The 21,085-nt window shown below is 36.6% G+C and overlaps 1 protein-coding gene across 12 annotated transcripts in view; it reads right to left on the reverse strand.

The window, feature by feature from the left end:
* Window positions 1-16,481: 16,481 nt before the first annotated feature.
* The window catches only part of fam135a (family with sequence similarity 135 member A), a 44,617-nt gene continuing 40,013 nt past the window's right edge, over window positions 16,482-21,085 (reverse strand). For 10 of the 12 annotated variants that reach the window (XM_058385208.1, XM_058385204.1, XM_058385206.1 and 7 more), the window contains 6 exons: window positions 18,876-18,967; window positions 18,658-18,755; window positions 18,182-18,333; window positions 17,877-17,987; window positions 17,658-17,771; window positions 16,482-17,540 (listed from right to left, as the gene is read on the reverse strand). In XM_058385208.1, coding sequence (XP_058241191.1) covers window positions 17,314-17,540; window positions 17,658-17,771; window positions 17,877-17,987; window positions 18,182-18,333; window positions 18,658-18,755; window positions 18,876-18,967 — 794 coding nt within the window. In that variant the 3' untranslated portion in view covers window positions 16,482-17,313. The remainder of the gene's footprint in view (window positions 17,541-17,657; window positions 17,772-17,876; window positions 17,988-18,181; window positions 18,334-18,657; window positions 18,756-18,875; window positions 18,968-21,085) is intronic. The other 2 variants (XM_058385212.1, XM_058385209.1) reach the window with 1 other exon arrangement.

Here is a 21,085-nt window from a genome sequence, read left to right on the forward strand (position 1 = left end):
CAAATGCGTTCAGAATTAGTGTGGGTAAAAGTTTACATAACGAGAATGTGAAGAGAAATGAATATTTGAATCTAAGCATTTAACCTCTGAATGAATTCCAACGTGCATGCAGCATCAGCTTGGTACTCCACATTGAAAGTGTAGCAAGTCGAAAAGCAAGCCCAGACTGAAGACTTGGCTGGATGCCCTTACAGATTATTTGCCCCTCAAAACTGATCATCCATTTATCAATACAGCGTCCTGTTTTTTCACCTAAAACATCCCAAAGAAAAAACAATGTCAGTAGCCACGTAACATATTCATTTTCTATTGCCAGATTGTAAATGAATGCAAGGGAAACTGAAATCATTTTACTTAGTCAGAGAGCCCTGTTACTTTAACATAATAAATGCATTTCAAAATGTTGATTGTGGACTAGTCTGGACAGAAACTGAAGTCAACACTTGTATTTGCTGTATTTTGTGAAATTGTTATTGCAATTTTTATGATTGAGCTCTTGTGTAGATTCCAGACTGGAGTTTAAAAGCTTATCTATCAATGCCTGTAGAACGTCTTTGGAAATGTTTGGCAAAGTTCTGAGGATGATAACCCTCAGATCTTCATTCACAATGCTCATTGCACTACAATGAGGGAAAAGAATGGTGAAGAACAATTAGTGCCATGTCATGAATTGCATACTGAGATAGAGGGTAATAATCCAGCAGGTCCTCCTGGTTCATACAGTAGTAACAGCTCTTGATTGGTGTGATGCAGTGAACACCTATATCATGTAGACACAAAGCCTTATACTTTTCAGTGACAAAGTAGACTGCAGAGTTTTTATAATTGAGTATCATAATAATCTTACCAACTTCAAGCCCATTATCCTTACTGATAACAAACATGTTTTTTTGTATTTGGTTCCTTTTACAGTTGCTTCATGACCAATCAAAGTATTTTCAGGTCCAAAATCATAATTTGCAACCGATTCCCTAATGCCATCATTGTAGTCACATGGAAAAAACTCAGTTGCCTTTTCTACTAAAATTGATGGTGGGAAGAAATTGGAAGTGCCAAGATATGCTTGTAAAAGCTGGTGTCTTTCTGCAAGGCTTGAGCAAAGATTCTTAAAGTTACACAGTTTTCTTGTACACTGTTTAAAGTATGTGTGCTTGCTTTCAAACCTCAGTCCACAAACGAATAAGTGGACCAAACTGAATGATGAGTTCAGGATAGTGGCTCATGTAATGATGCTTAGGTTTAAGCAGATGATGGGGAAAGGCTTGTTTTCTGAAATGCAAGTATTCTTCAGTAAGGACCCTTAAATAGCCTGCAGAAATCTGATCTGCAGAAAATTGCTGGTGCACAAATCAATGCCACGATTTCTCTTAGTTGTAACACCAGTTGCCATATCTCATTGTCAGAGAGACGATTACATCTCCTGATCAACACTGGTAACAGTCTCAGTAAGCACCAGTTCTGCACAGCATGGCCACTATCACTTCCTGGCCTCACCTTACAAGGTTTGTCATTTGCATCATTACCTAAATATCGGAATCAATCATACAATTTAATTTAGTGTAAATGAACTGTTTGTCAACAGTGACAAGATGGCAAAAGATAGCAAGTAAAAAATATAGCTGCAAGCAGCAATGACGGGCCCTCGCACTATGGGCCATCACTACACGGGGCCATCGCCGTCCAGGCGCACCAGACACAGTGAGCACAGTGGGTACATACATTAAAAGGGGAAATACCAAAAGGACAAGAGTGACAATTTGGGTGTACTGAAAGTGATCACAGCAAAATCCACTGATGGCAAAACGAAAACTGACTTTCCTTCTAAACTATAAAAGGACATAAGGGACAGTATGGGTGTAATGAAACAGATCATAGCAATGTCCAGTGATTTCCAAAGGGACAATGACTCTCCCTCTAAACTATATTACTATATATTAGATAGAGAGAGAGAGAGAGAGAGAGAGTCACCCAGAAAAATGTATACACATTTCAGGAAAAGAAAAATTTGTATAAGTATTTTATTACTAAATGTATTGATATACAGCACTGGAACAAAAATGAGAGCACTGCAAAATAATCAGTTTCATATGTTTTTTTCTTACATGTTCATCTATTGGTGAGATGAGTTTTGTTTAATTTTTTGTGAACTGCTGATAATATTTCTCCTAAATTCAAAATTTAACTATTGTTATTTAGAGTGTATATTTAAAGGAAATGACAACACATCAAAATAACCCAAGATCATGCAGTATTTGCAGAGCTTTAATAACTCAAATAAAACAAAATGCAAATGATTTGTAAAGAAATTGTGTTAATGCTTCGGCTAAATAACATTAAGAAATCAGTATTTAGTGTAATAACCCTGATTTGCATGAGTTTTGGCTCCATGCTCTCCACCAGTTTTTCACATTGCTGTTACGGAAATCCATACCACACTTTTTGCAAAAAGCAAACAGCTCAGCTTTACTTGATGGTTTGTGACCATCCATCTTCCTCTTCATGACATTCCAGAGGTTTTCAATAGGGTTCAAATCTGGAGATTGGGCAGTGCGCTCTTATTTTTTCCAGAGAGGAATATGATGATTATGATATTATTAATATTATACTAATATAATATACATCATACTGTTTTTCTTTTCCTGAAGTGTATATACTTTTATTGGTTGACTCTGTGTATATAAATTGTGAACAAGAAGCCATATTTAAAAAAACAAATAAAGGGGAAAGAGCCTCTAGTGGACATAGTCTAGTACTGCAGAAGTCAGGCTAAAACTATGTCCAGTCAGTGGACTGATGAATATAAACATTTGTTGTGAGCCGTTAGAGCATCACAAAATCATGAAACTAAGCAAACGTACTCACAACCAGTTGTTCTTTCTATGTAAAATATTTTGAACTATTAGGACTTTCCACTGTTACGATATAAGAACATTCATTTTCTTCTATGATGCACTCACAATAGCAACATCATTCACAATATCACAAATTCCTTCACAGTTTCACATCAGCCATGTCCTGACATTATTCTGACTGATTTTCAACCAAATCAGGTGAAAGTAAGGGAAAACATTAGAGATTTCTAAGTGACACACTTCCTGCTGCCATTTGGTGGTGAGTGACACTCACAGTAGTCATGTCCATGTGATCAGCTTTCTTCTCTTAACATAAATTTGAGGTTTGATGTACATGACACAATATACCCCGAAGTTATTAGCCACTTCCTGTTTCCTTTTATTAGTTTAAGGGCTCCTCACGGCTGAACTGTTTGAGATATCAAAAATCCCTTATCAAAGGATCCCTTTTAGATCCTCAATGTCTTCAGATCATATTCGACCCTGTTTGGTCAAAATCATACAAATCCCCTAGGAGGAGTATATCAAATTCCATTGGGTGCGTTTTTCAAACATCCCAAAATAACTGACTTCCTGTTAAGCAGATTCCATGACAGGTGGATGAACATCATTTAGCTCAATGAGATCTAAATGTAGACCGGCTCTCATGCATATACGTCCAAGTGAATATGAGTTGTGCAGCTATATTTCTGACAAAGTTCCAGGGGGCGCTGTGACAGCCCTGTGCCACGCCCGGGGACCAGCCACACTGGCCTTTCTCATAAACATTTACACTCTCTATGGGAAATATTTTGGAACATTAGGCCTTTCCACTCGTAAGATATCAGAAAATTAATTTTCTTCTATTATGTTCTCAGGTAAATCGTCGCCATAGTAACACGATTCAAGGTATCAAAAATTCCTTCACACACATCAGCCTTGTGTTGTCATTATTCTGACTGATTTTGAACCAAATCAGGTGAAAGTAAGGGAGAAAATGTTAGAGATTTCAAAGTGACACACTTCCTGCTGCCAGTTGGTGGCGCTATGACCGAGACTCACAGTTGTCATATCAGTGTGATCAGCTTTCAATGCTTAACATAATCCTAAGGTTCCATGTAGATCACTTAATGTACACAGAAGTTATTAGCCACTTCCTGTTCGTTTTATTCGCCATAAGTTTAAGGGCTTCTCACGGCTGAACCGTTTGAGATATCAAAAATCCCTTCACAATTTTGCATTATCAATGTCTTGAGATCATTTTAGCCTGGGTTTGGTGGCGGCTGTATCAAGTCCCTAGGAGGAGTATTTCAAATTCCATTGGGTGCGTTTTGCAAACAACTCAAAATAACTCACTTCCTGTGGATTAGACTTAATGACATGCAATGTGAAAGTTGTTCAGTTCAATCAGATCTAAGTGTGTACCAAATTCTACATGGATACGTGCAAGTGTGTATCAGGTTGAAAAAAAAAAATTATATATATATATAAAATTCTAACGAAAACAATAGGGCTTCCGCCTCTGGCCTTGCTCCTTCGGTGCTCGGGCCCTAATTAGCAAGCGAAATGATGATAATTTCAGCGTGCTACATCAATCTGACTTCGATGCTACAGTATTTAAATGCTTACTTTGCAGAAGAGATTATATTGTCATGTTTATTTGAACTTACCTTGTATTCGGGAAATTCTGAATCAAATCCAGCTCCACTCTATGATGCCGCTGGCACGTTACGGGTTTAGCACTGAAATGAACGTAAAACAGTTACAAAATTAGCATCCACAATTATTACAGCTATTTGCACAGTTATTGGCAAGTGCAAAAGTCTATTCTGTGTAAAGGGAGCAAGACAAATGTGCACACCGGTGAAGTCACAGGATGAAGACGGATGAAAATCCACATGCTCGCTTTCTGTTCCCAAAATACTGTTAAGTACTGTTATCTTTCCTTCGTGCAATAAATACGGTAAAATACCGTAATATTTTGTCTGCGTCATTTCACCAACCGTAAAAGAAACAGTAATGCACTGCTTTTGAACATACGGAAGCCCAGAGAGGCCATGTGATATTATTATTTTTGCTTTTGTTTTCTCGTGATCACGACATAATAAGAAACGCGGTGAAGTTAGTTTGATATTCAGACATTAGACAGACATTCGGAAGCGATAGTTTAGGGACCGTCTGTACGACTGAAATGTGGTACTTGTTACTTAACTGACTACGTTCCCCAGTTATTCTAATTTCTTCTTAAATATACATATGGCATTTATAAATAAAAATTGAATTAATTGATAGTATTAATTATGTATCATGTGAATTAATTTGTTATTATTAATTAATTTTTTTTATAAAAAAACACAATTTCTTCAGTAGCTTCTAGGTCATGTGACCCTGTGACCCAAAACTAGTACTAAAATGATCTACTTGGACACCTCCACGAGGTACACCTCTTTGTTATTCCAAAAATGTCTTCTTTTATTTTTATTTTATTTTACTTTTTTAAAAAAAATATTATTTCTTCAATAGCTCCCAGGTCATGTGACCCTGTGACCCAAAACTAGTACCAAAATGATCTAATTGGACACCTCCACAAGGTACACCTCTTCTTATCCCAAAAAATGTCTTCATTGATTTTTATTAATTTATTTATTTTTTTCATTTGTTTGAAGAAACTCCTTTCTTATATAAATAAACAAGTCATTTTTATCACGATTACACACCGTTTTTTATTGTTATTATACAATAGTCTTCTTAAACACATATTTTTTTTTTCTGGCTGTTTGAAGCTGTAAAGTGCCACACTGGACCTGTTATATACATACACATACATCTATATAGATATATATATATAGATATAGATATAGATAGATAGATAGATACGAATACTTTTGGCAATATAGTGTATATATATATATATATATATATATACACAGTGTAACTATATATATATATAGTGTATATATATATATATATATATATATATATATATATATATATATATATATATATATATATATATATATATATATATACACACTATATTGCCAAAAGTATTCGCTCACCCATCCAAATAATCAGAAACAGGTGTTCCAATCACTTCCATGGCCACAGGTGTATAAAATCAAGCACCTAGGCATGCAGACTGTTTTTACAAACATTTGTGAAAGAATGGGTCGCTCTCAGGAGCTCAGTGAATTCCAGCGTGGAACTGTGATAGGATGCCACCTGTGCAACAAATCCAGTCGTGAAATTTCCTCGCTCCTAAATAATCCACAGTCAACTGTCAGCTGTATTATAAGAACATGGAAGTGTTTGGGAACAACAGCAACTCAGCCACGAAGTGGTAGGCCACGTAAACTGACGGAGCGGGGTCAGCGGATGCTGAGGCACATAGTGCGAAGAGGTCGCCAACTTTCTGCAGAGTCAATTGCTACAGACCTCCAAACTTCATGTGGCCTTCAGATTAGCTCAAGAACAGTGCGCAGAGAGCTTCATGGAATGGGTTTCCATGGCCGAGCAGCTGCATCCAAGCCATACATCACCAAGTGCAATGCAAAGCGTCGGATGCAGTGGTGTAAAGCACGCCGCCACTGGACTCTAGAGCAGTGGAGACGCGTTCTCTGGAGTGACGAATCACGCTTCTCCATCTGGCAATCTGATGGACGAGTCTGGGTTTGGTGGTTGCCAGGAGAACGGTACTTGTCTGACTGCATTGTGCCAAGTGTAAAGTTTGGTGGAGGGGGGATTATGGTGTGGGGTTGTTTTTCAGGAGCTGGGCTTGGCCCCTTAGTTCCAGTGAAAGGAACTCTGAATGCTTCAGCATACCAAGACATTTTGGACAATTCCATGCTCCCAACTTTGTGGGAACAGTTTGGAGCTGGCCCCTTCCTCTTCCAACATGACTGTGCACCAGTGCACAAAGCAAGGTCCATAAAGACATGGATGACATGGAGTCCTGACCTCAACCCGATAGAACACCTTTGGGATGAATTAGAGCGGAGACTGAGAGCCAGGCCTTCTCGTCCAACATCAGTGTGTGACCTCACAAATGCGCTTCTGGAAGAATGGTCAAAAATTCCCATAAACACACTCCTAAACCTTGTGGACAGCCTTCCCAGAAGAGTTGAAGCTGTTATTTCGTCTAGTTTCTGAACAGGATCGAAGGTCACTTTCCAGAGATGTTAACGACCTTAAGTTTTCAACAGGAAATCTTTTAGGACTTGAATGGTCAGCCTCTGTGATCTCAAACATTGTGTGCTTTATATAGACAAGTATGTTTTGTTTTGTTTTTTTTCTCCTCAGGGTTGAAGCTAAAATCTGCAGGACAGCGTCTCTCCAGGATTGACATTGCCTACCCGTGTTTATACTATAAATAAAGCAACTCAGGTGTCCCCTTATAGATAAAAATGACAACTTAATGATTTTTTTTTTTATTTGAATTGTGTTTTATTTAGAGACAATGTGCTCGTTGTCCAGAACATTATTATTCTTTTAATCAGTAATATAAATAAATAAATACAATATAACTCTAATCACCACTTTGCCTTCTTTTAAAGCATGTCTGGCTAATTCAAAATAAATACAATAATAAAATAATCCAAAGTGAAAATTTAATTATAAGAGTGATTAAAACCAGACCTGTAAGTTATAACATTAGGCACCTATGCATTACTGATATCGTTACCTACCACATTTCGTCTAGTTTCTGGACAGGATCGAAGGTCACTTTCCAGAGATGTTAACGACCTTAAAGTTTTCAACAGGAAATCTTTTAGGACTTGAATGGTCAGCCTCTGTGATCTCACAAACACTTGGTTTCTCTGCTGCTCCATAAGTATTTGTAGTTGGGCTATTATGTCATGGAGACGTGGTGAAACATTAAAAACAGGAATTGCAATGTTTACCACCCATGCTATGAAATGAGCCTTAAACTAACAGATAATATATGATAGAAACAAACGAAAATCTTACATCTTATGAATGGGTCTTGGCTTGAGAAGCTCTTTCTCTGGGGTCTGGCTGTTTCAGGACTCCATGGTGACTGTGCTGTGTGCTCAAGAGAATGTAAATATGTGCCGTGTTGCCACATCCTGTTGTAGGAAAAATTTCCAAAACACCTCAAACGTGTAGCGCCGCATCATTTGAAGTGACTTCACTGTCAGGGCAGAATGAACACAAAGTATATGCTAAAAACAACCATCATTAAACACAACTATTAAACCAAGTCAAATCTAGTCGGACAATTTGTAGCTGTATTATTGTCACTTTCATTCATAAATTGTGTGTCTCTGCACCTTTACATTACTAGACCTCCTATGGCTATGTAACCACAGAGGATGTTTTGTGATTTTATTTTATTTAAATCACCACAAAATATTCAGAAGGTTTTAGTCATTTTAGTCAATGCATTTTAGGCATTTAGTAGATGTTGGGACAATGAGTGAAATGTAAATTAAAAAAAGTTGGGTGTAAAAAGCACTTTTTGCTCTTTTAAATGGTATATTTCCTCAGTTATACATTTGATAGGTTTTCTTTGTTCTATTCTGACTTTGTTCTAGTCTTACTTTCTTGATTTAGGGTAAACTTGCGCTTTTAAACAACACATTAAAATTTTAAACTGTGTCATTAAAAAAACATCATCAGGCATTCTTAAAAAAGGTCCTCCATTTTCTTGCATGGGTACAGTATGAGGCTGTGTATAAGAGCTTCACATCTCATCTCAATGCTTTAATTCTGTGAATAAGTTAATATTGTGGAATTATTGTGTTATATACAATTAAGTGTCAAGTGAGAACACAAGAGCATATATGTGCAAGGAGCAGTGATTAGAGCACAAGGAACAAGAGCCATGTGTAGAAAGATGGAATATGTGGGGGCATTTAAGCTACCAAGCATGAGGATTCGTGCTGTAAATGTGTATGCATGGGGCAGCGTGTGTGTGTGAGAAAGCAAAATAGCAGGTCCATTTTCCTGAAAATAAAATATGAACAAGCACAATCTGCATACTCAGTTTGTCCAGGAATGGCCTCAGGTTGCTCCTCACAAGACCTCTCCCTTCATCAGGGTAATAAGTTTTGCTTTGTACTAGTTAAGTTTGTACATAAACTTCTGCTCCAGGGAAATTGTAGTTATTCTTCTGAATTCCTCCTTGATCTGAAATAGCAGGTTTTACAAATACAACATCAGGAATTGAGCCAAATAGTCTGATTTGAGAGGGTGAATTCTGTATAGAGCACCTTTGAACAAGCTAACAAGCTATTTTTTTCTTTTATAAACAATGACCAACTCAAAAAGAGGAACACTAATCTGGCTTCATATTTTAACTTTGAGAGAAGTGTGCTCCAAGTTTATGTTCATGTGTTCATGGAACAGTACTTCATAATATACAATATATTATAAAAACAAATTATTCTTACTGCCCATAAGAGCAGGTAATATTTTTAAGGTATTATAGATTCACCTACCTCAGCTTCACAAAACAAAGCCAGCCATCCCTTTTAATGTCATCTCAAGGTACTTCATGTCTTCTCATTTTAAATTGGTAATTAGCCATCTTGTATTTAAAATGCTGCTGCCACCCATACATGCCTGAAAATGAGGTTCCAGGCTCCCTTAGAGGTGGATGTTTTTTAAACAAAGCTTCTACAACTGCCAGTATTTGAAGACCAGTGGGATAAGCAGTGTAGTGGAATATTGCTTCAGCAAGTTTCTCAAGTATGTCAGAGTTCAGGCTTGGATTCTAAAGGAAAGAGCCATCACCTTCAATAAGCCTTATTTCCTGCTTGTAGAAGCATTTCAATATCATATAAAAAGATGGGTATAAAAAAATTGGTTGGCCAAGGTTCTGACTGAAACTTTATGGACTGCTGTAAAATGATGGTGTCAGATAAACTAAATGAGGAACTGTCATCTTCACTGGAGGAGAGGAAGCAGCAGCCTCATTGATGGGAGTCAATGTGAGAAGAATAGCAGGTTCATCTGTTTCACCAGTTTGATTGTGTCTTTGTCCTTAAACATATCTGTTGATGTTATAGTGAAGAATTGGTTATCAAAATATTTCTCCATATACATAACAGTAAAACTTGCACTCATCCCTCAGTTTCAGGCACTAAAAACCCTATGCAGTGATTTTTAAAGCATTTTGAGCTCGGTAAAAAGGATTTTCTGACAAACTCATGTCCAGGTGAATGCGTTAGTTTTCAATGACATTTTCACATGTTTGATATGAAAGATGCTAATAGAAATGGGTGACATTCAATTTGTTAAACATTTTTGCAAAGCCATTTTACATCAAATATGAACTCATACGCTGGTTTCCTAACATTTCTTTGGAGGGCTCATACCACATAAAAGTTGCCTTGTACTTTTGTAAAGAATGCTTTGCTTATAAGTCATTATCTTGTTGATTTAACTAACAATGTGATTAATGCCTTTCTTTTACATGAATTAATTATATACTAAGTTGGTGAGTAAACTGGACTTGGAAATTTGTGTTCCTGGAAAAAAAGCAAGCTGAGCTCTGCACATATGCAGTGGTGCAACACAAGTCTCCAGTCATTAGAACCTTCCATACAGATTTGGACCTGAGCAAAAGCTTTTTTTTACAGTTAAGTTATTCAACATGAATGAATGTTTAATTTGATTAGGTTTAATTAATTAATAATACTAATGTTAGCTAATGTTTTGAAATGGATAATGCCATTAAATAGAAGCCAAATTGTGTGGATGTTTGTTTCAAAATGGAGAATGTCTCTAAATATTACAGTTAAAATATTACATTAAAAAAGTTACATCATTATTACAATGTAACTATAAATATTACATTAAAAGTTACAGTAACTGGTAAGGCTTCTAAAATGATTTGTTTTATAATTGTTATTATTTTTTGTTTTTTTCACACATAAACCTGAGTTGGTCAAATTATAAGGGCATTGTGTTTAAATAAATAAGAAAAGAATCATGTTCACTAATTATTATTTGTTCTGCTTCCTTAGTTTTTTTTTAACTTTTCAGTTAAGTGAAGCTTCGTTAACTTATCACAACAAAAAATCAATTAATCAATCACTTAAGAAACTCCATTGCATTGTTTTTATTTCAGTGCAATTTAACATGCTAGTTTTCTTTTTTTTTTCTTTTCTTTTTTTTTTATTCCATGCCAAGCTGGGACTATTTGCAAGGCAATTTCCTGTCCTTTGATTGGATAATTGGAATAGTCAGAGGCAGCGAACTGCACAAACTAAATAAAATATATACAGTATATATTTTAACTCACAATGGCTGATGGAGGAAAATAAATCAATTTGGTCGCAGACATCCTTACAAATGCATTTTCAAGGCGGACTGTAATAAAATTGACTATTCCTTGTGTGAAATACTGTAGCCTAATTTCTTTTTTACTTTGCTATTTAACGGTTGATTAGTATCTATTGCCGTGGCGTCATAATGATGGTATAGAGGTGGATTAATTCATGAAGGACACCAGTGAAGGCCTAGGTGTGAAATGCCCGGCCTGCCACTGTATTACTGTACACAGTACAGCGCAAGTTACAAAGCACTACGATATAAAATGCATATGTGAAGGTGAATGTTGCAGTATGCAGTCACATATTTCAGATTATACAAAATATGATTACATAAAATATGATTACATAACATTAAAACACTTCATCAATGTCAAAAAACATTTTACATCAAATATAGACTAACAGGCTGGTTTACTAACACTCCTCTGAGAGGTACGGTGGTCGAGAACTGCAAACAAAACTACAAAACGAAAAACATATTCATAAAGGTACAAATTTACAAAAGGTGAAACACTATTACAAAGATATGAATACATTTACGAACCACAAAACAAATGTACAAATCTAAAGGAAAAGGGTAGGTACAGGAAGTGCTTGTTTGACCCCTAGTGTCAATTAAAATTTTCTGCAAGCATGATAGACTGTCTATGGTGTGAGACAACCAACAATGTTTTGTCCATTTTGTGGGAGTCCTTTTAGCCAGTTGGCTTCTTTTTGTTTTGTCCTGTGGGAAATGTTTGGATTTTTTAAAAAGAGACTAAACAGATGGAAAAAACAGAATCGACATCCAAACCACCTAATGATGTAAACAAAGTAAGTGACCTATGACAGCTAGCAAAATCAATTGCTTGGAATGCTAACTTCCTGCCAATAATGTGCTGATAACCGGTTCCGTTCATTCCAGCTGAAGAAACATGCCCGTCACATAAATATTTCATGGAGTACAGAAATTTCCGTTCCAATGAAAGATGGTCCTTAGATGGGCCAAAAAGAAATGCAAAAACAAGACAATAGACAAGTTCAAGTAAGGTGGCTTAAAGTTATGACCACAGGGTTTTTGTCCAAATTATCTCTTTAGGAGATCATGTGTGTAACCTCATATATTCAAGGTATAATTTAGAATAAATATATTGTTCGTCTTTCATTTTCCTAAATAAACATAGGAATAATGGCCCCACATTGATGTTATTTAAAACCTTTGTAAGATGGAAAACAATCCCATTATTAATAGACCCAGAGGTACAGTAGTAACACCTGATCTGCTGAAATTTGGTGTCCAAAAAGTGAAAGCAACTGATAAGGACATGGATGAAGGACCTTATATCCTCTTGTATCCAGATTACTCAGAGATGGTCCATGTGCCTGGGACAGAAAGACCTTATTGGCTGAATATAAAAAAGAGCTGAGAAAGGCATATTGCAGGATCACTTTTTTTCATATGTTTAGAAACACTTCAAAGGAGGTTGGTGGATCTGATTTTTAGTTCTTTTTTAGGATTTGCATAATTTACATTAGTGTGGCCTGTAATAATGTGTTTTTCTTTCTTTTAACTGCAGTGGATGCTAGCTCAGAATTTGATTCTGATTGTGAAATTGTCAGCTGAATTCAGTCAGGCTGACACAGTGGTGAGTTAATGAAACACAATTACCCCAATAGGCCCCAAAAGTGGTGCAGCTGTATTGAAATGGAGTGTTGTGTATGTCTTGTGTATTTGTGGGCTACTTTCCTATATGAACATTAAAAAAAAAACTTAATCCCTGCAACAAAAACAGGTATGCTATCATTGAGATGTAGTAAGGTGAGAATAATACCAGTTATACAAAAGAGTTAATTATTTGCATAATTGTTTGCTTTTCCCATGAGATTTCTGAACCCCAGGACCAAATTACACTCTAATACAAAGAAGAGGAAGTGTAAGTACTAATTTGTAATTGTATGTAATTTATATGTAAGATGGTTAAATTATTTGATTAAATTTTTTGCTTTAAATAAGTGAACAAATACGCTAACTGCTATTTTAGCATAAGAATACTGTGAAATTTAAAATGACAGAACAGATGATGACTAAAGTCAATAAAATGTAAAAGCCCACTCAACTACTATTCAGGCTGAATTAAAGCAAACGTTATCTCATTTTTTTCTGACCAGTTTGTTGTTTTAGACACTTAGGCCTAGGTCCCCTTATGTCACTTTATTTTTTAGGTAGTAATATCTAATACTGAGGGTGTGATCTGGATCCACTTGAAAAAAAAATCTGGTCAAGTCTACCTGTTACAGGTAAGCAAATACGTTACAGAATAAGATGACTCACTTTATCAAACTTGTTTAAAGGTTAGATGAAGAAACCAGCAAGTTATTTCTGAAATATCTGCTTGGTGGTTAACTTACCAAAACGCACTTAAAGGGTTGACTGAAGCTGTAAATCATCATATATCTTTGCATGTTTTGTGCTGAATGGGTTGACTAACACAAGAATTGTCTATTCCCTACAGCAAATACACAGACCTTTATGCACCATGTATCGAGGAAGATGATAAGGTGCCCTTTCCTGTAGTAAATTTGAAGAATTTACCAGACATGACAATGTAAGCTAATAGTTATTAATGGTGGCCATCCAGTTTTTCTGTTTATTATTGTAAACGTGTTAAAGCAGCCCTTTGCTGCAATCAGTTTTGTGCAATAAGCACAGATTGTGTGCTTTTTATCAGTGTAAAACACTCTTTATGGTATTTTAAAGAGGAGACAAACATTACATTATCTGGTACCATCTCAAACCTGTCATGTCAGACATGACCATGTAAGAGTCCGCTGGTTCAAAATTTCAAGGTCAAATATTTGGCATGGAGTGATCAGGGGGTTCAAGCATGCAATATAATCAGAAACCACGAAATGCTGGTCATATTTACTGATGATGCTGGTGTTTTTGAGGGAGAAATTAATGCAGGTGGACCAAAAAGAGAGTTCTACTCTTGAAGAACTTTTTCATTTGTTTACTAGCAGGAACCTATGCTTCTTTGCAAATGCAACCTATTGCTAAGGGGATATTGATTCAAGGTTAAAGAAAATGTAATAAAATCTTTAAAAAGTACTTCAGGCTGTTTTTCACAAACCAAGAGACTCTCATGCAAGTGCATACAATCTTTATAGATTAAAAAACTAAGAAGGAAACAAAAGACAGTAAAAACCAAATTTTTTAAAAAGGCCAGACTAAGGCAAGGCAAAACAAACTCAACATGAACACAAAAGCTACTCACAGTGTAGCATAACAGTAACAATACATTGGCATTTCCTCACAATAGAGTTTGAAGACTTCAAAGCACTTGTGTTGTCACTCTGGATAGGGATGTCTGCCAAATGCTGTAAATGATATATTTATAGACATCAACTAAGGAGGAAAACCACAAAACTTAAAAAGGTACTAGTTAGGGGAACTCAGTTGTGCACAAGAAGTGAAGCAGACAACACCAAAAAAAAAAAGTTAGTTAGGGTGTCCTCTGGAGGTCTGAGGAGGAATTATCGGTGTTGGCAGATACACTACTCACAAGATTCAGGTCTGGAGAAAGTGCAGGCCACTCCATTTGAGGTACCCCAACCTCCAGCAGCTGTTCCCTAATGATGCGACCTCGATGAGATGGAGCATTGTCGTCCATGAAGATGAAATTAGGCCTGTGTTGTTCATGCAGGGGCACAATGACTGGATTAATGATGTTATTCAGGTAGTATTGGCTTGTCACTGTACCATTCACAAGATGTAGGGCAGTTCTGTATTGAGTAGACACACCTGCCCAGACTGTAACACCACCACAACTGTGGATGATGCATAGCGCTCTCCTTGATGTCTCCAACATCGTTGGTGGCCATCATTTCTGCTCAACGTGAATCAACTTTCATCAGAGAACAGCACTGAGGCCCACTGGTCCCTCGTCCAGCATAAATGCTCCCTGGCCCGACGCCTGTGCCTGGTGGTGTGGTCAGGTACCCTTGCAGTTCATCTAGCACGCAGACCACACTGATGTCAACGGTTTCGAATGGTCTGACGTGACACTTGGGTGCCTCTCACCTCCCTTAAATGTGCCTGGAGTTGAGTGGCATTCATCATCCGGTTCCGCAGGACACTGTTCACAATAAAGTGGTCATCAACGTGGGATGTGGACACAGGACGTTCACTTCTATGCCTTTCTGTGACTCTTCCAGTCTCTCTGTATCTCTGTCGCAACCTGCTGATGACACTCTGTGACACTCTAAGCTCAGTGGCCACTTCCCTCTGAGAACATCCTGTTTGAAGCCTCACAATGGCGAGGTACTGTTGATCAGTTGTTAGGTGTGGTCTTGGTCTCGTGATGTCAAAATGTGAACAGCATGATGAAGAGGACTGTTTAAATACCAATTCTAATTAAACCAGAAACTTTATTGCTCGATTCATGGATCAAACACCAGTTGTGAATTTTGCCGTTAAGCACCTTGTTAGAGAACAGCAAGTTATGCAAAAAGTACTGAAGCACTGAACAGTTGGACATGTGCATTCAAAAGTGTAGAGAAGGTCAAATTAAGTTCACCTGTAAAGGTTATAGTGCATTTTAGGTGCATCCTGAAATTTCACCCGAAAGCCGAATATCCTTAACCTTTTGTCAGTAGTGTATATTGTATGGCAATGGTATATAAGAATATTGAAAGTCTGAAAACAAGAGAGGTTGTTTCTATATAAGCAAATTAATCCAAACATAAAATTACATCTTTTGACAAAACATAAAACGACTCATCAAAAATGTCCATGTCCACAGAATGCTTCTACCGATCTAAATAACTGAACCATTCTTTGTAAACAACAAATATGTAGGCCAAGATATAGCCAAAAATATTTGAATGCAGTGACATTGAATACTAGCACAAACTTACCTTTTCCTTGATATATTGTAAAAACAAACCAATTTATATGAATTCTGTTGCTGCATCTTTTTAGATTTTGCTGCAGGTTTTAAAATTCTGGCTAAAAGTTGATCAGTCATAGAATCAATGTCAGCAAAAATGTCATTGCAATATGTTAAAAGCCAAAAGAGACGTGTATTTCTGTTTAAATACTTAAATTAACCTCAGTATTATTGTTTCTTTCACATAGTAAACTTGGTGATGAAAGGTCAGTTACTTGTTTGTGCCATGACATTAAATTGGTCCATTTTTAAAGACATCACAAAACTAGTAACTTAATAGCCCTCTATTGTGGTGAACAGAAATAAATACATATTTATCATTTTTAAAAATGTGATGAAAAATAAAAGGAAAAAAAGAACATGGTATGATCATTCCAATGCACCTTCCAAGGATTATAAATGATATAAATGATGTGAAAAGATACCAAACCATTAATTCAATTTATTTAATGATGTTTAGGTCCATTATAGAAAAAAACATTTTGGTGAATAATAAAATTGACATTTCATTTACATTTCTTGCTTACAATTTCTTGCTTATAAGCATAAATTAGCACCTGATAATAAATTAAATTCGGTTTTCTTGAACACAAACACAAAATAATATTGAACAAGAATGCTGTATACTTAACTGAAACAAATTAAAATGACTTTTAAATGTGGACACCTCATGTAAGAATCAACATACTATGTCCTTTTACCCAACACCAGGTTGGGACATATGGGAACATGTGTTATGCATGACATTGCAACAGCTAAAAAGACATCATATAAAACCAAAGCAAAGTATAAGGCTGTTTCAGCAAAATGCATATACTTAAATGACTAATGATTGAAAAATAATCTAATGCAGTATTGGTATCAGATACTCCTGATACATTTATGTTCTATTGAACATGAACATTCACAACAAAGGTGGCCCTCCAGTAAGCTATGCTAAATATGATAAATTCATTTAGCAGCTAAATTTCCAGTTCAGCATCAACAAGTTTTAATCAAACTTTCCCATTAGATATAAAAATATGTTTAACTTAAATAACACTGATACACCTGATCGGTACATTTACTATTTTCATGACGAACAGAATACTAAAAATAATTATTTTTTAAAATGCCAATACAAAATGCTTAAATGACAAATACTAGATTTAAGATGAGCTAAACAAAAACTAAATATTAAGAACAAAATATAGGCCATTGAGAATGTCTATTTCAATGTTGGGAGGTATTTGTGCCATCTTCTGTCCTAACCAGCTACTGAAAGAACTTTAGTCCAGCTACCAGGAAGAACTTCTCCAGGAATATTTCAGAATCTAGAACAGCAATGTGGGCTGCCCGGCCTATTAAAGAGTTGGCTGTGTTGGGCAGTGCATGCACAACATTGTATCGAACCAGGTTACAGTCTTTGTTCTGGAGCACAGGTACTAATAAGTTCTCAATCATCTCAGCATACACTGGCCCTGGGGATAAAGATTTGTTACCTGTAGATTATTTAATTAGTTGTAATTAACTGTCTATATATATATATATGTATAACAAGCAACCAACATTTTCAAGAAAATCTTAAAAAATAAGAGAAACAAAAATGCTGGCCTTACCCATCTGCTTATCTTTTAAGGCTGTTTTGCACATCTCAATGCGAGCTGAGTGATAGGGCACATAACGGTCCTGCAGAGAGCCCACCAGCACCACATTTCTAAAAAATTGAAGACCTAGCCAAATAAAAGTCCAAGTCCAATAAGTTAAAACAAAAAAACAACAACAAAAAAAAACAAACAGACCCTGCAGGTCTCAAGGATCAAGAAGTTAATACTAACCAGCTTTCTTGCTTAGCTTGTAGAGAAATGTCTGCCGAGGGTCTGAGTGATCACGGCAAGTCAGCTGCAATAGTGAGCCAGACTTCTTCCATTTTTGCATGAACCACAGTCCTAAAAGAAAAACGAATTTTAACTGATCGAATTAATAGCAAGTGTTAATCTCCAAAGTTTACTAATAATATACAAGAAAGATATAATTAAAAAAACAATGATAATTTCATAATATTATAAAATTGATGAAATGTCTTTATTGTTTTCTGCTGTGTTTAGTGCAGTGATGTACTGATAGTCAGGTTTAGTTGTACCAGTATTGACAAGGGCTGAGCTGTTGTAGAGGGTGCCAAGATGTGGTCCAGACAGTGAAAGGAAGGTATGAAGTCTGTTAAGATATGCCTTAAACTTGGGCCTTGTCAACACGGAGCGCACTATCAGATTTCCCAGAGAATGACCCACAAAACTGAAAAATAATCATAACAAATATGATTAATCGTTAATCATAGGTATGGATAACTTCTAAAAGACAGACATGAAAGAATTAATCAAAACATTTATGGATGCATCTCTAGACAGTTCAGTAGACTCAAAATAACATGGTCCCATCCAGAGAATTTTGGACAGATGTCTAAAGTGGACCAAATCTTTGTGAACAACAAAAATATTTGTCAAGTTATAGCTGTTATGAGAAACTAGGCAAAAATAATATTTAAATGCAGTAACATTGAATACTAGCCCATACTGATGTCTGGCAGTGATTTTGTAGTTTTATCTTAAAAAAGAATACCTTATTTTAGAAACTGTGAGATTGTAGATTTGTATATATTGTACAATTTCATCCAAAAGTCGGTCAGTCATAGAATCAAAGTCAGCAAAAGTGTCATTCTGAGGTGATATAAGACAAAAAAGATGAGACGTTACTTTATATTCTTATAAACAGATTTTTTTTTTTTTAAATTTGCATAGTAAAAAAACATTTAACCTTGGGAATGAATGGTTAGTTACCTGGTTGCGCTCTGACATTAAAAAGTCAATACGAGATCCAGGCAAGCCCAGCTCTAGGTAGGTCTTCACCAGCCTTAAATCTGCACTGTTACCTGTTGTTTGAGTAGAGTGAAAGAAAAATTGTTAATTGAAAAGGAGTTTTCAAAACATGTACTACATAAAGTGTGGCATGGATGTTGACAGCAGAAAGACTGGTTTGAGAATTTCAAAATATAATCTTCAATGTCTTTCCATCCTCTGATTTTATCTGAGACCAATTCAGCACTCTGTCTATACAGACTCTAACTATTTTCAACTTGCCAAATTGTGCAAAAGATCCCAAGCCTTCTTGAAGCCTCTGTTAGGTTCCATATGAACACAACTACGGCTAAGATCTTTGGCTTCCCCACCATTGTACTGTACCAAATAGCATCATTTGACTCAAGCACTCTCTGGTTTGTTGTCAATAGCAGGTTCAAAAGCTTTGGCAAAGATTCTGTATTCCATCAAGTTACCTATGAATATTGGAACGTCTCTCTGTGGCAAATGAAACAAATTTACTGGAGAAAAGTAATCCAGAAAGCTTTTCTGATAGCTTTGACACAATTCTATTATAAAGAGCCCTTCTGGCTAGACTTCTCCAGACATCTGCTGGATGTACCTGTGTCCCACTGGTTTCTACAAGTTCTTTGCTTCGAAGGGAAGTAAGCAAGTAAGTGTCATTCATCTGCTGCATTAAGGTTCCTTGGCCAACTGCTACAGCACATCGCTTGAACAGCACATCTTCAGCACATCACAAGATGCAGTCCTTGACTTGGTTCTTGTTGCTGTGCTCAGCCTTGCCATGGTGTATGAACTGTGGCATATGGTCTTCCACAACCCCACTTTAGCAGGAGTTTGGCTGTTCCTCACCCAGTTTTAAGCCTCCTACATAGCTGTTTCTGTTTTTGTGAATGACTGTGTTTTAACCCACATAGGAAATTGATGATCATTAGCACCTGCTTGGTATAACTGGTTAATCATATACCCGACTCTGATCCTACAAAAGGATCACACCAAATATTGATTTGATTTAGATTTTTTTTCTGTTTGCTCACTTTGCATTTTGTAAAGTGATAAAAATAAAAAATTAAAATCAATTAAAAATTAAAATATTTTTGAAAGCATTCTTTACTTTGCATAGTACCCAGATATCTATCTATCTATCTATCTATCTATCTATCTATCTATCTATCTATATAGACAGACAGACACAAATACACACATACACTATATTGCGAAAAGTTTTGGGACATCTGCCTTCACATGCACATGAACTTTAATGACATCTATTTCCTCATCCATAAGGTTTAAGAGTTGGCCCGCCCTTTGCAGCTATAACAGCTTCAGCTCTTCTGGGAAGGCTTTCCACAAGGTTTAGGAGTATGTTTTGAGGAATTTTTGACCATTCCTTTAGAAGCGTTTGTGAGGTCTGGCACTAATGTTGGACGAGAAGGCCTGGCTCGCAGTCTCTGCTCTAATTCATCACAAAGATGTTCTATCAGGTTGAGGTCAGGACTCTGTGCAGGTCAGTCAAGTTCCTCCACACCAAACTCGCTCATCCATGTCTTTATGGACCTTGCTTTGTGCACTGGTGTGCAGTCATGTTGGGAAGGAAGGGGAAGTTTGTGGGAACAGGAAGGGGTCATCCCCAGACTGTTCCCACAAAGTTGGGAGCATGAAATTGTCCAAAATATCTTCGTATGCTAAAGCATTAAGAATTCCTTTTACTGGAACTAAGCCCAACCCCTGAAAAACAACCCCACACCATAATCTCCCCTCCACCAAACTTGCCAGACAGAGAAGCATGATTTGTGGCTCCAGAGAACACGTCTCCACTGCTCTAGGGACCACTGCATCCAAAGCTTTGCCTTGCACTTGGTGATGTAAAGCTGGGATGCAGCTGCTCGGCCATGAAAACCCATTCCATGAAGCTCTTTACACTGTTCTTGGGCAAATCTTAAGGCCACACAAAGTTTGGAGGTTTGTAGCTATTAACTCTGCAGAAAGTTGATGACTTCTGCGCACTGTGCACCTAGGCTTGCACTGACCTTGCTCTGTGATTTTACTCATGGCTGAGTTGCTGTTCCCGAATTCTTCCACTTTGTTATAATACCACCAACAGTTGACCATAGAATATTTAGTAATAAGTAAATTTCATAAATGGACTTATTGCACATGTGGCAACCTAT

The sequence above is a fragment of the Hemibagrus wyckioides genome, linkage group LG29 (assembly GCF_019097595.1).
Source record: "Hemibagrus wyckioides isolate EC202008001 linkage group LG29, SWU_Hwy_1.0, whole genome shotgun sequence".
Classification (NCBI taxonomy): domain Eukaryota; kingdom Metazoa; phylum Chordata; class Actinopteri; order Siluriformes; family Bagridae; genus Hemibagrus; species Hemibagrus wyckioides.